This window comes from Lynx canadensis, chromosome A3 (assembly GCF_007474595.2).
Source record: "Lynx canadensis isolate LIC74 chromosome A3, mLynCan4.pri.v2, whole genome shotgun sequence".
In the NCBI taxonomy this organism is placed as follows: domain Eukaryota; kingdom Metazoa; phylum Chordata; class Mammalia; order Carnivora; family Felidae; genus Lynx; species Lynx canadensis.
Window position 1 is genome coordinate 105,370,656 of NC_044305.1, and position 16,502 is coordinate 105,387,157.

General features: G+C 38.4%; 1 protein-coding gene across 1 annotated transcript in view; it reads right to left on the reverse strand.

Annotated features, from left to right (window-relative positions):
* The window catches only part of EML4 (EMAP like 4), a 161,713-nt gene extending 145,614 nt beyond the window's left edge, over nt 1-16,099 (reverse strand). Inside the window, exon 1 of the mRNA XM_030311215.1 lies at nt 15,838-16,099. Within this exon, the coding sequence (XP_030167075.1) occupies nt 15,838-15,862 (25 nt within the window). The 5' untranslated portion in view covers nt 15,863-16,099. The remainder of the gene's footprint in view (nt 1-15,837) is intronic.
* Nucleotides 16,100-16,502: the final 403 nt, after the last annotated feature.

Genomic DNA, 16,502 nt, shown 5'->3' on the forward strand with positions numbered 1-16,502 from the left:
AAAATGTCGGTGATAAGAGGTAGGAAGAGATTAATAAGCAGGGTAAGAAGACAATTCTCAACACCTTGCTCTAAAGACATTTTCTCATACAACTCATAGGAATGTATCTTTTTCTTATCTGTTGGTTTTCAAATTCCCTCATTTTCCTAGGGTGTATGGTTAAGTCTGTCAGTATCTTATGGCAAAAAAAGGGATATTGAAAGTATCCACAGAAGATTCCCCCCAAAAAGGTAGTAGAGTAAGGGTTGAAGATGAAAAGTTAAGTTGGAGCCAGGTGGCAGGGAAGGTTGGAGACCCAGCTAAAAGTTTATCTCACAGAAAATGGAAATGATAAAAAGTTTTTAAGCTGGGTAATAACAAAATGTTGATATACTGAAAGAATAATCTGGTGGCCATATGCAGGGTAAATCAGAGTATGAAAAGATCAAAAGCTAAAACATTCATTTGTAGACATCAAAACAATTGCCTAAAGTGGATCAGAACATTTAAAACCACATCAGTGGTTTTCAAACTACCGAAATGACTTCTTTGTTGTTGTCATGACAGAGTCATATCCCTGTGAGTTCTGTCCAAAAAAACATCTAATATCATCTTATAGGTGCTACTACCAAACAACTGTTCAGAGCACAGCAAACAGCCCAAACTGCTCTAAGTACCAAAGTAGGTGTTAAAGTCCGGAAAGAAAGAGGGCCAGAAGGTGAAAGAGGTGACCTCATCCTGATCACACAACCCACTGTTTGCCTCCACCATCACCACCACCCACAAACAGCTGTCTGGAGAGCTCAGCTGCATCCTGGGAATTCTCCTGAGTAAATACATAGGAGTCCTGAATCTAGGCTGATAAACAGACAAACCTATAGTAATTAACCTGGTAAAAAACTACATATAAGATTTTAAAGAAATACAATCAAAATTCTTCCACAAGAAAAAATGTTATAACTGAAAGAAATACATGTCCAAATACTAAAAAATACTATAGTAAACAATAAAATTTTAAATATGATGAAACAAAAAGACTAAGAATCTGAGAATGAACATCTAAAAAAGTATATATGTAAAATAAATAAATAAAAATAAAAAAGTATGTATGTCCAAATCCCTATCATAAGATCAGATGCCGAGGTATGATAACAAAGTAGCCTCAGTACAGTTGTCAATGTTTTACCTGATTTGTATCCCCACGATTACTTTTCTCTAAGCTTATCTGACACAACCAAACCCCACACAGGTTCTATCATTATCTATTCTATGAAAAAAGGATAGTATGTTTATAATTGACAATGCAGACATCAATGCTTATACAGGATCATTGACGTCCTACTGTAAATAATTTAATGAAAATTGTTTATCGTCTATCTCCCTTCACTATAATATAAGCTTCAATACAACAGGGGGTTTTGTTTCTTTTGTTCACTGACATATTCCCAGTATGAAAACAATTCCTGGTGTGTAGCAGTTGCTGAATAAATATTTGCTGATCTATTAGATTTTCATTTTGGGAGCTTTCAGTCACCAAAAAGCTTTCACAAATATTACTATAATCATCATCCCCATGTAAAGGTTGCAATAACAGGTTCAGTTTTGTTCGATTTACTTAAAAGTCACACTTAAGGTTTTTTATTTTTTAAGGGTATTTTTTAAAGTTTAAATTAAGATGTTTGTGTCCTTTAGAAAGTTATTAATTTACGTAAAGTGTCTGACATAGTTCCTAAATCACAGCTGAATAAATGTTAGTGTCTTTGCCTTGCTACCCTCTTTGAAAAAGTTATTCAACTGAACCAAATTTCTTGAAATGTAGTCTATAGAGTATAGCATCAATGACTGTTTCCTAAAGGAAGTATACTGAAGACTGTAGACTTAACTAACAATCACAGGATTCATACTCCAACAAAGACATAGAAAAACACAGGGCGCCTGGGTGTCTCAGTCGGTTAAACGACTGACTTTGACTCAGGTTATCATCTTGAGGTTCATGGGTCTGAGCCCTGTGAAGGCACCGTCAGCACGGAGCCTGCTTAAGATTCTCTCTCTCTCTCTCTCTGCACCTCCCCCACTTGCGCTTTCTCTCTATAAATAAATGTTTTAAATGTTTTAAAAAAAATTTTTTAAGAAGACAGAAAAGGCAAGTATCTTAGAAAACTACTTACACAGGTGACAGAGAATATAAGTCACAGAATTCACTGCTTTAAATTAGGATGATAACCAGGAGAACACAGTTGATAATGGTGGCATAGGTTGAAAATTGCAACCAAAGTGGTCTCTATTGGTAGGTAGCCTGTCATTTTCTCAGGTATATGGGAGGAGGACAAAAGAAAAAAAAAAAAAAAGTAAATATCATTCCTTTAAGCGATTTCCAAGAGCTGGAGTGCTACTATGTCCTGACCTCTATTTTTCTGCTTACACCCTAAACAAAGACATGCTTCTAAACACAAAACAAAACAAAACGAAACAAAACAAAACAATAAAAAGGCTGGATGGTGGAGGCTTAAAGGAGCCCTCCATGTTTCCAAAGCTTCCTATACTTCATCATCACAGTTCTTACTACTTTGTATTTTAAAAGCCTACATTATAAGCTCCATAGGGCTCTGTTTATATCTGGAAGAGTGCTGAGCACATACCAAGCATTCAATAAATATTTCCTGAATAAATATGGCCTGAATCCCCAACAGAATTAAAAGCTTCATGAGAGCAGGGATTTCAAGTGTCTCATTCACCAATTTTCCAATGCACTTAGCCCAGAGTGTGATCCAAAGAAGCTAATCAAATTCTATTTACTTAATGAATGTGTTTATGACCAGAAAACAAAAAATAAAATAAAATAAAAAAGTAGTCTACATGAGACACAAACCCACATACTGAGCCATTATAGTATGCACTAGTGAACCAAAATGAAGAGTTTCACAGTGTGTGTTTCAGCATGCATATAATCATTGAATCTTATTCACAAAAATTTCAGGAAGTCAAATATTAATTACTTTCCCAATCATCTTGCTTTACTCTAAACTTTGTTCCCCAGTACTTTACTGCAAATAATCCACAAACTAGATCCTAAAATTTCAGAAATGGTTGTTTATGTCAAAAACATATCCACACTAATTATAACTGGAGAGACTAAAGAAATAAAATGAATGCCAAGAGGTACTCAAAGCAGTCAAAGAAAATCAAAGGCTATGCCTCAACTAAACTGAAAACAGGATATCCTTCAAAGTTAAAAAAAAAAAAAAAAAAACCTACTCACTCACCAACAGGATTCAGTTATGACACTTTTCTGGAACAAATGGCTCAAAGAAAACTGCAAACAAATTTTGTCATTTGCTCTAATATGTCACTTACACATCAGCATTCCACTATCACTTAAAGATCAGCAAAAGGTAGTGATATCGAGACCAGCATGCAAGAGTAGAAGATGGTTTAAGGAAAAACGTAAGATATCAACACTAAACAGTTTTGTTTTAAAAAGGGAAGTCATCTCAACTTTAGGAAGTCATCAATTTTGGAAAGTCAGAAAAAATACATTCTCTGGAAAAAAATTAAAAAGGAAAAAGAAGTGCATTCTCATGGAATATGACAAAAATAATACAGCATAATTTGACTCCATAGTACACTAATATCTCACTGAGCCAGAGATTTATCTTAGAAAAAAAAAAAGATAATATTAACAAAAGAAAATACTGGAAGTATAAACAGTCTACAATTCAAAACATATATATACAGGGGCACCTGGGTGGCTCAGTCGATTAAGCGGCCGACTTCGGCTCAGGTCATGATCTTGTGGTTCAGGTGTTTGAGCCCTGCATAGGGCTCTGTGCTGACAGCTGAGAGCCAGGAGCCTGCTTCAGATTCTGTGTCTACCTCTCTGTCTGCCCCTCCCCCACTCATTCATTTTTCTCTCTCTCCCTCTCTCTCTCTCTCAAAAACAAACATTAAAAAAAATTTTTAACATATATGTATACTTATCTGAACCCTATGTTTTAAATATACCTATATATATAAAATCAAGTTTGTGAACTAAAAACCTCATGCATTTTATTCAGGTCCTCATTCAGAAGTCTATTATTTTCCTCTGAAAAACATGTGGTATCCTGTTATTCAAATAACACCAACATTAGCAATATTTATTAAGTATGATCTTATCCCTGTAGGTGCTATACCATGCAATTTCAATAGGCATAGGCCTTGATCTTTAGATTCCTCTTTTTTTAAGATTCAAAACAATCCTTACACATAAGTCAAACCAGCTTTGTTATCTGGCTTCCTAGACCACAGCAAATTTAAAATTGGGAATCAAAAGAAAGGCTAGACTGGAAACAGTAACCAATCCGGTAACAATGAGCACCTCTAGAGCCTAGAGTACCATTTCGTGTCCAAAGGAATGATGTTTAGAGAAATAGCTGACTGCAGAAATTGGAGCAAGAAGTATAAAAGAAAGTTTGAACACGGTCACATCAGAAAGCAAGGAAACCAGCAAAGACCACTAGAATTAGGACTCAGGAGTCGATCTAAAGATGCTTCTACAGGTCAATCATGGGAAAATCTGAGCATTAAAAAAAAGATTAATGGCAACATGCTGAAACACATAAAATATGTAAAAATCCATAACTTTCAATTTAAATATACAGAACACAAAGAAACATGCTTAAAAAACATCAAACAATATACAATCAGCACTTATATTAAACTCTACAGAACAAAAGGTCTAGTTTAACAAATTGCAAAGGAAAGAGAAAAAGGAAAGGGAAATACATATTAAAAGACTTAAGAAACACAGCAACCAAATGCAATATATGGATCTTGTTTAAATCCTGATTTAAAAAAACCACTGTAAAATGACACTTCTGAGACAATCAGGATATGTGACTGGATATCTGATATTAAGAAATTACTGTCAAATTTAAGGTCCAATAATGAAAGAAGAGTCACAAACTCAAATATTATGGGTGAGATTTCATAATAATACAATAAAGCACATTGATGCTAGCTGATAAGCAACAGCAAAGAAGACAGTTATAATTATGTAGAGTCATTTAGGATATGGAACAAACAGTGCTACACAAAAGCTCTTGAAGGCACCGCTGTGTTACAGCAAAGAACCATGACTGACGCTCATAATAACCACCATCAGTCATCAAGAATAAGTTAAATTATGCTCTAGACACACAGCTTAAGGAGATCAGATGTCCAAATAATGAATACAATGCATTAAAGTTTATATTTATACCTGCTGAGAAGGAAAGACTGATCACAATTTTGTAAAGGAAAAAAACATGGTTGATTTTGCTGCTTAAATATATTTTCTTTCACCCAACCCCCCTAACATACACAGCACCTAACAGTACTTTGCTCCAAGATAATTGCCGACTGTTGAAACACAGTAATAGTAATACTACAGAATAGTAATGAATATAATCCTGACTTCCCACTAACAAATATTTTCAAATTAATTTACATTAATGACCTAGTCTATGGTTTGACACAATTTTTAGGTGTAAGATAAAACACTATGCAGTTACAAATTACTAAAAAACATAAAAAATGTTAGCTAACTAAAGACTCAATTCAAACTCTCATCTGAACCCTATTTAAAATTATATAAAATAGATATGCATGTTGTTATGGGTTGAATTTTATGTCCACATCATCTCATTATGTCAAAAAGCAAGAAAGTCCTCAAAAGAATGATGGGAACATATCAAAAGAATGCAGAAGCTAGCATGAATGGGCATCCACTAGCCAAAATGGGGCCAATGTGAGCATCAAAATAAATAATGGATTAGAACCCATTGAAAAAAATAGGATACCTGAGTCCATACAGAGATAAATAAACCAATAAACTGAAAGTCCAATGAGGAACAGAATATTTACAAAGTTTCAAAGCACCTCCTACAAAATACTTACTAATAACAACAAAAAAAATTTAAGTACTTTTACAGTGCAGAAGCCAGGTAGAGACAACACCTGAATCAAATGATCAAAGTGGCCATCAGTAATAGTACATTTCAAAGATATGCACCACGTGACAGGATGCAATGAAACAAAACACAGTTTTTCACCTTTGTGGCATTTGTGCCAAGGATACGGGACTTGAATTGAATCAGGAGGAAACGTCAAATTAAGGAACATTCTACAAAACAACAGACCTGTAATCTTATAAAGTATCAAGATCATAAAACCCAAGAAAAGACTAGACAACTAGAAGACTAAAGAGACATGACAACTAAATGCAATATTTGATTCTGAACTGGATCTTTTTGCTATAAAAGACATTATTAAGACAATTAGCAAAATTTGAATGGGTCTGAGGATTAGATAGTAGTAATGTATCAATATTAATTTCCTACTTTTCTTAGCTGTAGAATGGTTATGTAGGAGAATGACTTTGTTTATAGTATGTATATAAAGTTATATATAAAAAAATTTTTTTAATGTTTATTCATTTTTGAGAGAGAGAGCGTGCGCGAGTGGGGGAAGGGCAAAGAGAGAGAGAGAGAGAGAGAGAGAGAGAGAGAGAGAGAGAGAGAGAGAGAATCTGAAGTAGGCTGCAGGCTCCAAGCTGTCAGCACAGAGCCCAACATGGGGCTCGAACCCACAAGCTATGAAATCATGACCTGAACTGAAGTCAGACACTCAACCAACCCAGGTGCCCCTAAAGTTATATATAATTAAGTTCAACAACTAAATTCTCAAAATGTTATGAGCATGAAGACCGACACCCCCACCACCTCTTGGGCTAGAGTAATGTTGCAAATACATGCCTACAGAGGTCAGGCAATAAAGTAAATACCTGAAACAAGCTAGGTGTAAGGTAAGGACTGAGGCTGCTTATCTGACATACCACTTCGTGCATATATAGATCATGTGGAATGCAAGCCCACAGGGGCAAGATCATTCCATTTTTTTCAAGAGAAACCAGAGACCCAGATTTTTATGTGAAATTTCCCAATTTTTAAAACACTCAAAAGTGCCAAACAAAACATGTCTGTCGGCTAAATTTGAACCACAGCTGCCTCAGGCCCAAAGGCATGTTTCTCAAACTGAGACCTAGGGATAAAAGGAAACCACATGATATACATGGAACATATTCTTACAGCCACAGTTTTATCCCATGAGTTTGCCTGGAATTTTCAGAGAGAGGAGACATTTCTATACTTTTAAAATGCTGTATTATGGAATTTAATTGCAAAGTTCATATGATTTTTTAGTAATTTCAAACTTACAGAAAAGCTATAAGAACAAGAATAACACAAAAAACAGCCATACAGCTTTTACCAATTTCACCTATTGTTAACATTTTACTCATCTTTATTTGCACATGAGCCTCCTCCCTCCTTGCATATACATATACGTGATTATGCACATGCATTACAAATACAGATATACATATAAAAAACACACATACATATTACGTAACTTTTTCTGAACCATTTGAGAATAACTTACATATACCATGGCTCTTTATCCTTAAAAACTTCTGTGTTTCCTAAGAAAAAAAAATACTCCCTTCCATAACCTTAGGAGAGTGAAAACCTGCAGTAAAGGTTTTTATCTAATCTGCCATCTGCAGTCCAATTTTATCTTATCTACCATCCATAGTCCAATTTTGCCAAATGATCCAATGATACCCTTTATAGCATTTTCCCTTCTACTGTAAGATCCAGTCTAGGATCACATATTGCAATAGCTGTCATGTCTCTCCACTCTCCTTTAATCTGAACATTCCACAGCCTTTCTTTGTATAATTAAAAAAACAAACAAAAAACCCACAAAACCAGTCTTTCCACCATTTAAAAAAAAATAGGATGCTTCCCAATTCAGAGTTCACTCAAGATTAGATTCAGGTTATCCATTCGTGGATGGAGAACTACATAAACGATTTGTTCTCAGGACATTATATTCAGAGGCACAAGATGTCCACTAGTGCTATTCATTTTGATCACATGCTTAAGGTAGTGTCTGATTTCACCACAGTATAGAGTTACTATTTTTCCCCCTTTGAAATTAAAGGGCAATATATGGGGAGATATTTAAGACTATGCAAAACAACCTGCTCCTCATCAAATATCGCCTTAGATTTAGTTATCTATCAATGATTGGCTATACTCCCAGATCCCTCAGGTGTAGTGCTCACTTCCTCTACTTTAGGAGCATCAGTACAATGGTTTAAGTGCAAGACTAGAATATTAGGCCGAGCTTCTAGGAAAAAAATGTATTTGAGCCATGCCTTAAAGACCGAATATACATTTTTTTTTCTTTAGAGAGAGAGAGAGAGACAGAGAAGGAGAGAGAATCTTAAGGCAGGCTCCACGCTCACTCCCTGCAGAGCCTGACATGGGGCTCAATCCCACAACCCTGGGATCATGACCTGAGCTAAAATCAAGAGTCAGACACTCAACTGACTGAGCCGCCTAGGCACACCCCGCCACCAAAGACTGGATAGATTTCGAATATCTACTGAGGTGGAGAACCAGTCAAGACACAAACAACTTCATCAGGAAAGCTAAAAAAACACAACATGGTGAATCCTTCTGCAAAGTAAAAAATATACCCTAGCCTAACAGTTTTATAAAACCATATTTCTACATACTGAGTTTGCCTGAATTACACTGATTCTAGAACTATAGATATATTTTACTGCTATTGATACTAACTATATTCCAATCATTATATTCAGATCCTAAAAACTTTTGGAAAACAGAGCACACAGTTCATTACAACCACTTCTGATGTTCATCCAACTTTTCATATGGATGTCAACCTTCTCACCTAGTCTCTCGAAGATCAGGATCAGCCACTAAAAGTATATATTTCATCTGACTGTGACCCATAGTAAGAAATAAATTTTACACTGCAACCTACGGCAAACATACACAACCGAAATTAAAAGCTTCTTGAAGCAATATCATGTGAAGCATTGATATCTTATAATCTTTTTTTTTTCCTCCTCCTCCTTCTTTTTCTTCTCAATGTTGGTCTTGATCCCAAATAAATTTCTAAGTCCATAATTATAAGTCATGCACAAGACCTACATTTGAAAAACACTACCCTAGCGGTGCCTGGCTGATTCAGTGGGTTAAGCGGCTGAGGCTCAGGTCATGATCTTGCAGTTTGTGAGTTCAAGGCTGGTGTCGGGGCTCTGTGCTGACAGCTCAGCTTCAGATTCTGTGTGTGTGTGTGTGTGTGTGTGTGTCTCTGCCCCCCCCCCCACGCTCTCTCTCTCTCTCTCAAAAAATAAACAAATATTAAAAAAAAAATTTTTTTTTAAAGAAAGAAAAACGCTACCCTAGAACCTGGCATGGAGTTCTTTACCAGATTAGACTCCCAACAAAGTCTAGGACAAAGTTTTCACTCACTTCAGGTGAAACAAGAAAAATAAGAACATAATGAGTGATTTTTTAAAGGACTCTATTCTGAGATTGTATATAATTTTTTCATCTTCAAAAGCTCTTTCTTTTATGAAACAATGGTGAAAGTGAAGGTTGTAAGTTGTCCATTATATACTGGTCCCCTAATTTTTTCCCCACATTTTGCTGGATCATAAAATCTCCAATGTTGTGCTGTGAGCTTTCAGAGACACACAAGAGTGTTAGTCTTCAACGGGTTTATAATTTGGCTGGAGAAACTAATAATAATTCTAAGGCTCGTCATAATTATTTCTACCTTATAAGAAACATCCCGTGATAAGTGCCCTAAGAATGCTCTTAGGATAAAAGTTCAGTACTTTGGGCTGGGAATGAATGAAAGGGAACAAACAAGGAAAGGCATTTAGAAAGGAAACAGTATTTGAGTTGGGGCTTGAAGGGTACTGAGAAATAGTCACAGGGATGAAAAAGCACCAAAATTTGGGGAACAAGACACAGGTCATCTTTGGCCAGAGCTTAAGACTGTACAAGGAGATAATGGAGGACCCAGAGAACAAGGCTAACTTGTTTGAATTCGGTCATCAGGGCAATGAAGCGGAGAGAGTGAATGGCACAATCATAGCACTGCCTTAGGAATATTAACCTGAAGCCCCTCTCCTCCGACCCCATATCAAATAAACTGGACAAGGTGGAAATTCTTTAGGCTATGCAATAATCCAAACATGGAATAATTAAGTATTTGAACTGTAGCTGGGGAAAAGGAAAGTAAGGGATGAGAAAAGGGGACAAGAATTGAAAAGTCCCAGAAGACATTTTAATGTGGCAGGCAAAAATGGCAAGGGATCAAACATGGTTCTGATATTTCAAGGCTGGATGACACAGACAATGGATAATAAGGAAAAGAAGCTGATTTAGAGGAAGAGGAGTTCAGATTCAGGATATGTTAGATGCAGGAGTAGGTTATAAAAAGTTAGTAGTAGGGTACAGAAAAGAATATTGAACTCCATCAGAAAAATTAGAGTTCAGGGCACTTGGGTGGCTCAGTTAAGTGTCCCATTCTTGGTTTAGGTTCAGATCATAATCTCACAGTTTGTGAGTTTGAGCCCTGAGATTGGCTCCATGCTGCGAGTATGGAGCCTGATTGGGATTCTCTCTCCCGGCTCTCTACCCTCCCCCACTTGCACTTTCTCTCAAAATAAACTTTAAAAAAAAGAAAAAGAAAAATCGGAGTTCAAGTGGAAAAAAATGGTCAGTATCCAAAAAAAGCAAAAAAACAAAAACACAACAAAACTGGATCTATAGTATGATTTTAACTGTGTAAAAAATTAGGCATAGAGGGGTGCCTGGGTGGCTCAGTCAGTTAAGCGTCTGACTTCAGCTCAGGTCATGATCCTGCGGTCCGTAAGTCCAAGCCCCGCACTGGCTCTGTGCTGACAGCCCAGATCCTGAAGCCTGCTTCAGATTCTGTGTCTCCCTCTCTCTCTGACCCTCCCTGCTCGCTCTTGCTCTCTGTCTCTCAAAAATAAATAAACATTAAAAAAAAATTAGGCATAGAAAAAGACTAAAAACAAGTATATCAACATGTTAACATCGGCTGCATACAGATGAGCTAAAGGAAAGATCATTTATTTTTTCTTTCTTCTTTGTATTGTGTTTTCACTGGATATAAATTCAACAAATTAGCCACCCCCCAAAAAAAAGTAAGAAAGGAAAAAGAAACACCTGGATTCAAATAGTCTCTTTTTTAAAAAATCACAAATTCTCTGAACCTGTTTCCTCATCTATAAAAGGAGAATAATTTCTTCTCTCCCAAGATTAGTGTGAAGATTAAGTGAGATAAAGTACTTGTAAATTATAAAGCAATATGCAATGTTAAGACATTATAATAGTCTGAGAGAGCTAAAACTACAGGACAAGAGATCATACACAGATACAGAAATAAACTCCAGATTTGAGAATCTTCCATACTGAGGTTATAGCTGAAGTGGATTACTTCCTTAGACCTATTAAAAGTCTTAGAACCTACCCATTTCAAAATAAAAATGTTCTCAAATTTCTTAGGAATACTGAAGTTTTACATGCTATAGAAATAGACTCATAGACATAAAATTAAGACAATACTTTTCCTACATGTTACTCAAACATAAGGTGGAAAAGACCTAGTAATTTCACTCCCTGTATTTGGAGAGCTAAATAAATTATTTCATTGTCTTAAAAAGCCAGGCTCTATAGAGGTACATTCAGCAATCTCCACATGTTCTGTCTCGGAAGTTACATGCTTTATACATAGCACAGCATTCTAAATGGTGTTTCTCCTCTCTAGTCCCATTTCTGGTCCTTCCTCATGCTTAAACATCTCTGGGTATCTATTTAAAACCAGAGAGTAAACTCCTAAAGGACAAGAAGCATGTCTTATATTTGTCCTTCCCATAAGAACAACCAAGTACAGTACTGGTCACAAAACAGGTACTAACCCACATGCATACTAAGAAATACTCTAAGCTCATGTCACAGATGTTGTAGTAACCATGTAAGAGTTACTATTCATTGCTTATATAACTTAAGCCTATTTTAAGCCCTTCAAGAGACAACTAATAAATAAAAAGTTCCCCAAGTAATATTGTATGAGAAACATTTTTATGTGAATAAACAGTGCTTAAGACTAGATTAATACTTAAAAATCACATACTGCATCGTTTCTTTAAGAGTATATATGAGATGAAAATAGTTCTAATATTGTGATGTTAAGATTGTTTTCTTAAAATATTTAATAAATGGAAGCACACTATTGTTTGTTCATATACCCTGTACCAAAATGTAACATTTCTTACAGATACTAACCCTACAATTTCATTTACTGACGTTTTTATTTTTAAAAACTTTTGAGTTTTGTTTTTTAACCTTTGGAGCAGAAAGTTAAAACTGATATGGTTAACTACAGGCTTTTTTTTTTTTTTTTAAAGTATAAGCACTGACAAACCCCTAGGCTAATTCCAAGATAAAAGTCTTAAAATTAAAACCTTTGTGAGGTGCCTGAGTGTTTCAGTTGGTTCAACATACGACTTCGGCTCAGGTCATGATCTCACGGTTCGTGGGTTCAAGCCCCATGTTGGGCTCTGTGCTGACGGCTGAGAGCCTGGAACCTGCTTCGGATTCTGTGTCTCCCTCTCTTTCTGCCCCTCCCCTGCTCATGCTCTGTCTCTCTCTCAAAAATGAATTAAACATTAAAAAAAAAAATACTTTTGTTATGAAAAAGAGATGCTAAAAAAGACTAAGGATGAAATGCGCCTAAGTAAGTCTGGGCGCGGGGTGGGAGGGTTAAGTGGGTGTGTGTGTGTAGTAATTTGAAGGCAGGATATCAAGATAGATTGTTCAGGGTACTTCAGCCCCAACCTTATTTTTTTTTTAAATTGTTTCCAAAGTAGCTGCCTTTTTAAATTACCATAGTCTGTGAACTAAAAGATTCTATGCCTAAGGGAAATTCCAGAGTACAAGCACCTGCCAGCCAAACTGCCTAAAATTCAGTGGCGGCAGAGATTAAAAGCATCCTTTACTTTTTATGTAAAACAAAAAGTAATACAACAGTGTATAATTTCAATGAGACACATATAACATAACCAATCCCCTAACACTGCTCTCAACAATTTCAAAAACCACTACACAGTTTTAATTGCCATTGTACATCTTATAAAATGCATATAATAGTGTTTTCCTTATCTAAACACTCAACCATTATGGGTACAGTTTGAATTTTAAGATTTCCACTTTACAAATGGATCTTATTATTCAGCAGAAGACTGCCTTAAATAATCAGCTTCTCTGGAATCATTCTGTTTATAAAGCACCTAACTTTTCTGCTTATATAAGTGTAGTTTTCTCACATTTTTTTTTCAAGAACCCATCTGGTATACAAAAGGAGATATACATGTATACCTCCTTGAGAATAAATAAATGCTTTCAATACTTGTGGCCCCAGAGGAACTTCACGTTTTGAATTGTTTAGTTTAAAAAAAAAAAAGTTTTAAACATCTTCTAGAATACAAGTGCTTGCCTTTACATTCATGGCTCTCTTAATGATAAAATAAAGATCAATGTAAGCTCTAGACTAAATGAACTGCAGGGAACAGAAACAAGCAATTTGGCAAGAGCTAAGCAAAGCTCTGTTTAAAGACTACCAGTAAAATATACCAGCATTACCCCTCCCCCACCCCTCATCCCTTAGAGGTTTCAATTAAGATGGGGCCTAGTTTTACTCTTACAAGGGGGACAGAAAGAGAAAGCACAGAGCTCCTGTTGAAAACTAGCTTCATCAGGAGCAGCTTCAGAAATACTTCCAGGAACCATTTCTTTCCTTCTCTGTTGACAGAGGTTCCTCTCTTTAGAGAGAGGCATCTCCCCTGCAGCTGATCAACACCATATCTAAAGAAAAGTCTCATCCACTCAAGGACGGCATCAAATGAATACAAAAAATATCTACCGTTGGGGTCCGCTATAAAACTCTTTATGAAAAGTGAAGCCCCAACAACGGTTCATCTTCATAGTCCAATCTCTCATATCAGTTGCCTCATGAATTGGATAAGAAGGGATAAAGTTATTTAACAAGGCGTATCTACTGTTTCAAAATAAACTTAAGTGCCCCCAATTGGTAAGAAAGACTCCCTCAAAACACTACAGAAAATGAAGCCTTGGCAAGCCTTCCACAAGTCCTTGGAATCAAAAAGAAAAGAAATAAAAGTGGATTTCTACTGAGTAGTCACCCACCATTCCTAAAAGCTGAGGAGCCGACAATGCAGCGATATGTCAGTCCCACAACATCTCCCACTATGCTCAATTTTTGCCCTAGTATACGATCACTTCTTTGTGAACATATAGGACAAGTCTTTCAGTCATGATAAGCGAATAAATGCACCCATGAAGCTTAAAAAAAAAAAAATTAAAAAGCAGTGAAAAATTGATGCCTCTTTAAAAGGAGTCAAGAATGAAACAACCTCACTATGTAAGGAATTATAAGACATCAAAGGTTAGATAATGGGCAACAGGTGCCTTTGGGAGGAAAGAGAAACACTCAGTTGTCTCCTATTTTAGGATTTCCACTCTCACAGCACTCTAGTGTGTGTTTTTCTTTTCTTCCCATAGAGGGTCAGGGCCAAAATTAGGGTTTTTACTATTTAATACCAGTAATGGGTTCAATGCTCTTCGACTTTTTTACTTTAGATTTAAAAAATTCATCTAATCCCAACATGGCTGAATAAAGTATGGCCTATGGCCAGATCATGCACTGATCCATGAACACTCACCAACCAGGGATTTATTATCAAGAAATGCAAAAGAAAGGCTTCTGAAGACAAACTACCTCCACATAAAACACTGAAAATATAAATCCAGCAGCAGGTATCACATAACTGCAGAATCCGCCAAAGCAGAAACTGTTTCTCTCACCATCCTAACAGTTGAGCTCAATCTTTACAGTAACCAGATTCCAATGGCCTCAAAGAATAGTAATTCCAGACACAGATTATAGGGCAGTTGAGTACCAGCCTCTAGTTCTGATTCCCTTAGTTACAAAATTTACTACCTTTATTCTGGTGAAAGGGAACACTGGAAGGATACTGCAGCCTACTTAATAACCTCTTCCATTCCACAAAGACAACATATTCCAAAAATGGAGAATCCTTTCTTTCCCTGACAGAGGCCCCCTTTCCTATGGATTCACTGGGCAGGATTACTTCTCCCCAGCATGCTCGCAGAGCCAGAAAATACTTCTGCTTTCACTCTTCTTTTAAAGAGGGTCCCCCAACACAGATGCACCTCTTCCTTTCCTGTATTAAGCAAATGATGCTTCAGTGCTTCTAGTTCTCTCCACCACTGCAAAATGTTCAGAGAAGTGGAAGGAGAGAAGGGAAGTTGTCAGACACCGAAAGATACTTAAAAGCAGCCTCCAAATTTAAAGTGAAGACTGAGGGGGGGGGGGTGCCCTCTTCCTGAAGAGGGAATGGGGGTCCGTACCCTAAAAAGGGACGCTCTGCGTGGGTGAGGGGTGCCTCCACTCTGAAAGAGAGTTCAGTATGTGGAAAGGGGGAGGAATGTTGTGCCCTGAAGCGAGGTCAGGGTTTCAGAAAGGGGTGCTCCAACCCTGAAGATGGGTTTGTGGGGGGAGCCGTGAGTGTATGGGAGGGGTGTACCAGTTACTGGGGGGGGCCTCTCTGAGAGAGGGGGTTTCCACTTTGGGGAAGGAGGGCCCAGCACTGAAGGGGACGCTGGGAGGAAGGGAGGGTCTTGCTGGGGAGGGCTGGGCATGGGGGAGGGGAGGGGTTCTGAGTCCACCAGAGCCAGTAGAGGGGCGGCAGCCTCGAGGGGAACATGTGCAGTGGAACTACTACCATCCCCAGGGGCAGGGTGGAGAGCAGGGCCTGGGCTGTGTTTGGACAGAACAAGGCTCCCACCCTGCGCAGAAGCCGGAGGAGTCCCCAGCCGTACTCACCGAGGCTGCCGGCGAAACCGTCCATCTTGCGGGGAAAGAGCCGGGCTCGGGGCTCAGCGGGGCGGGCACTTCATTCAGCGGACCGACAGACTGGCCAACGCTGAGCCTGACCCGCTCACTCTCTAGGTCGCCCGGCTCGACTCCTAGCCCCCGCCTCCGTCGTCCGTCGGTCCGTCCGCCCCGGGACAGTCAGCCGCGGCCACCCGGGCCACTTCTCCGTCAGGTTGAGAGCCGCACCGCTCCGCCGCCTGCCCGGCCTCCCTCCCAGGCAGCAGCCGGGAACGCCGCGCCGCGCCCCGCCCCCGCGCCCGCGCGCAGCGGTAGCTCCGCCCCCGCGCACGGCGTCACGCTTCCGACTCCGCCTCCCACGTGACAACACGGAGGCGGGGGCTTGTCGACCCTTCCCTCTCACCTTGCTTCGGCCTCGGGTTCCTGCCTCCTGGAGCCGGAATAGTGGCTGCGCTTGCGCAGTGGTCCTGCCGAGGGCGTAGGACTTGGGTCTTGAAGCTGGTTACGAATAGGTGGAGATAAGGGGTGGCCTCAGGCCTGAGATTCTCAGGAGCATCGAGGGACTCCCTCTCGTAGCCCCCAGGGAGCCTGAGGAGTACCCCTGGAGCCCAAGTCTAGAACCCCTTGGACAAAAGATGGTCACCCCGTGGGTCCTA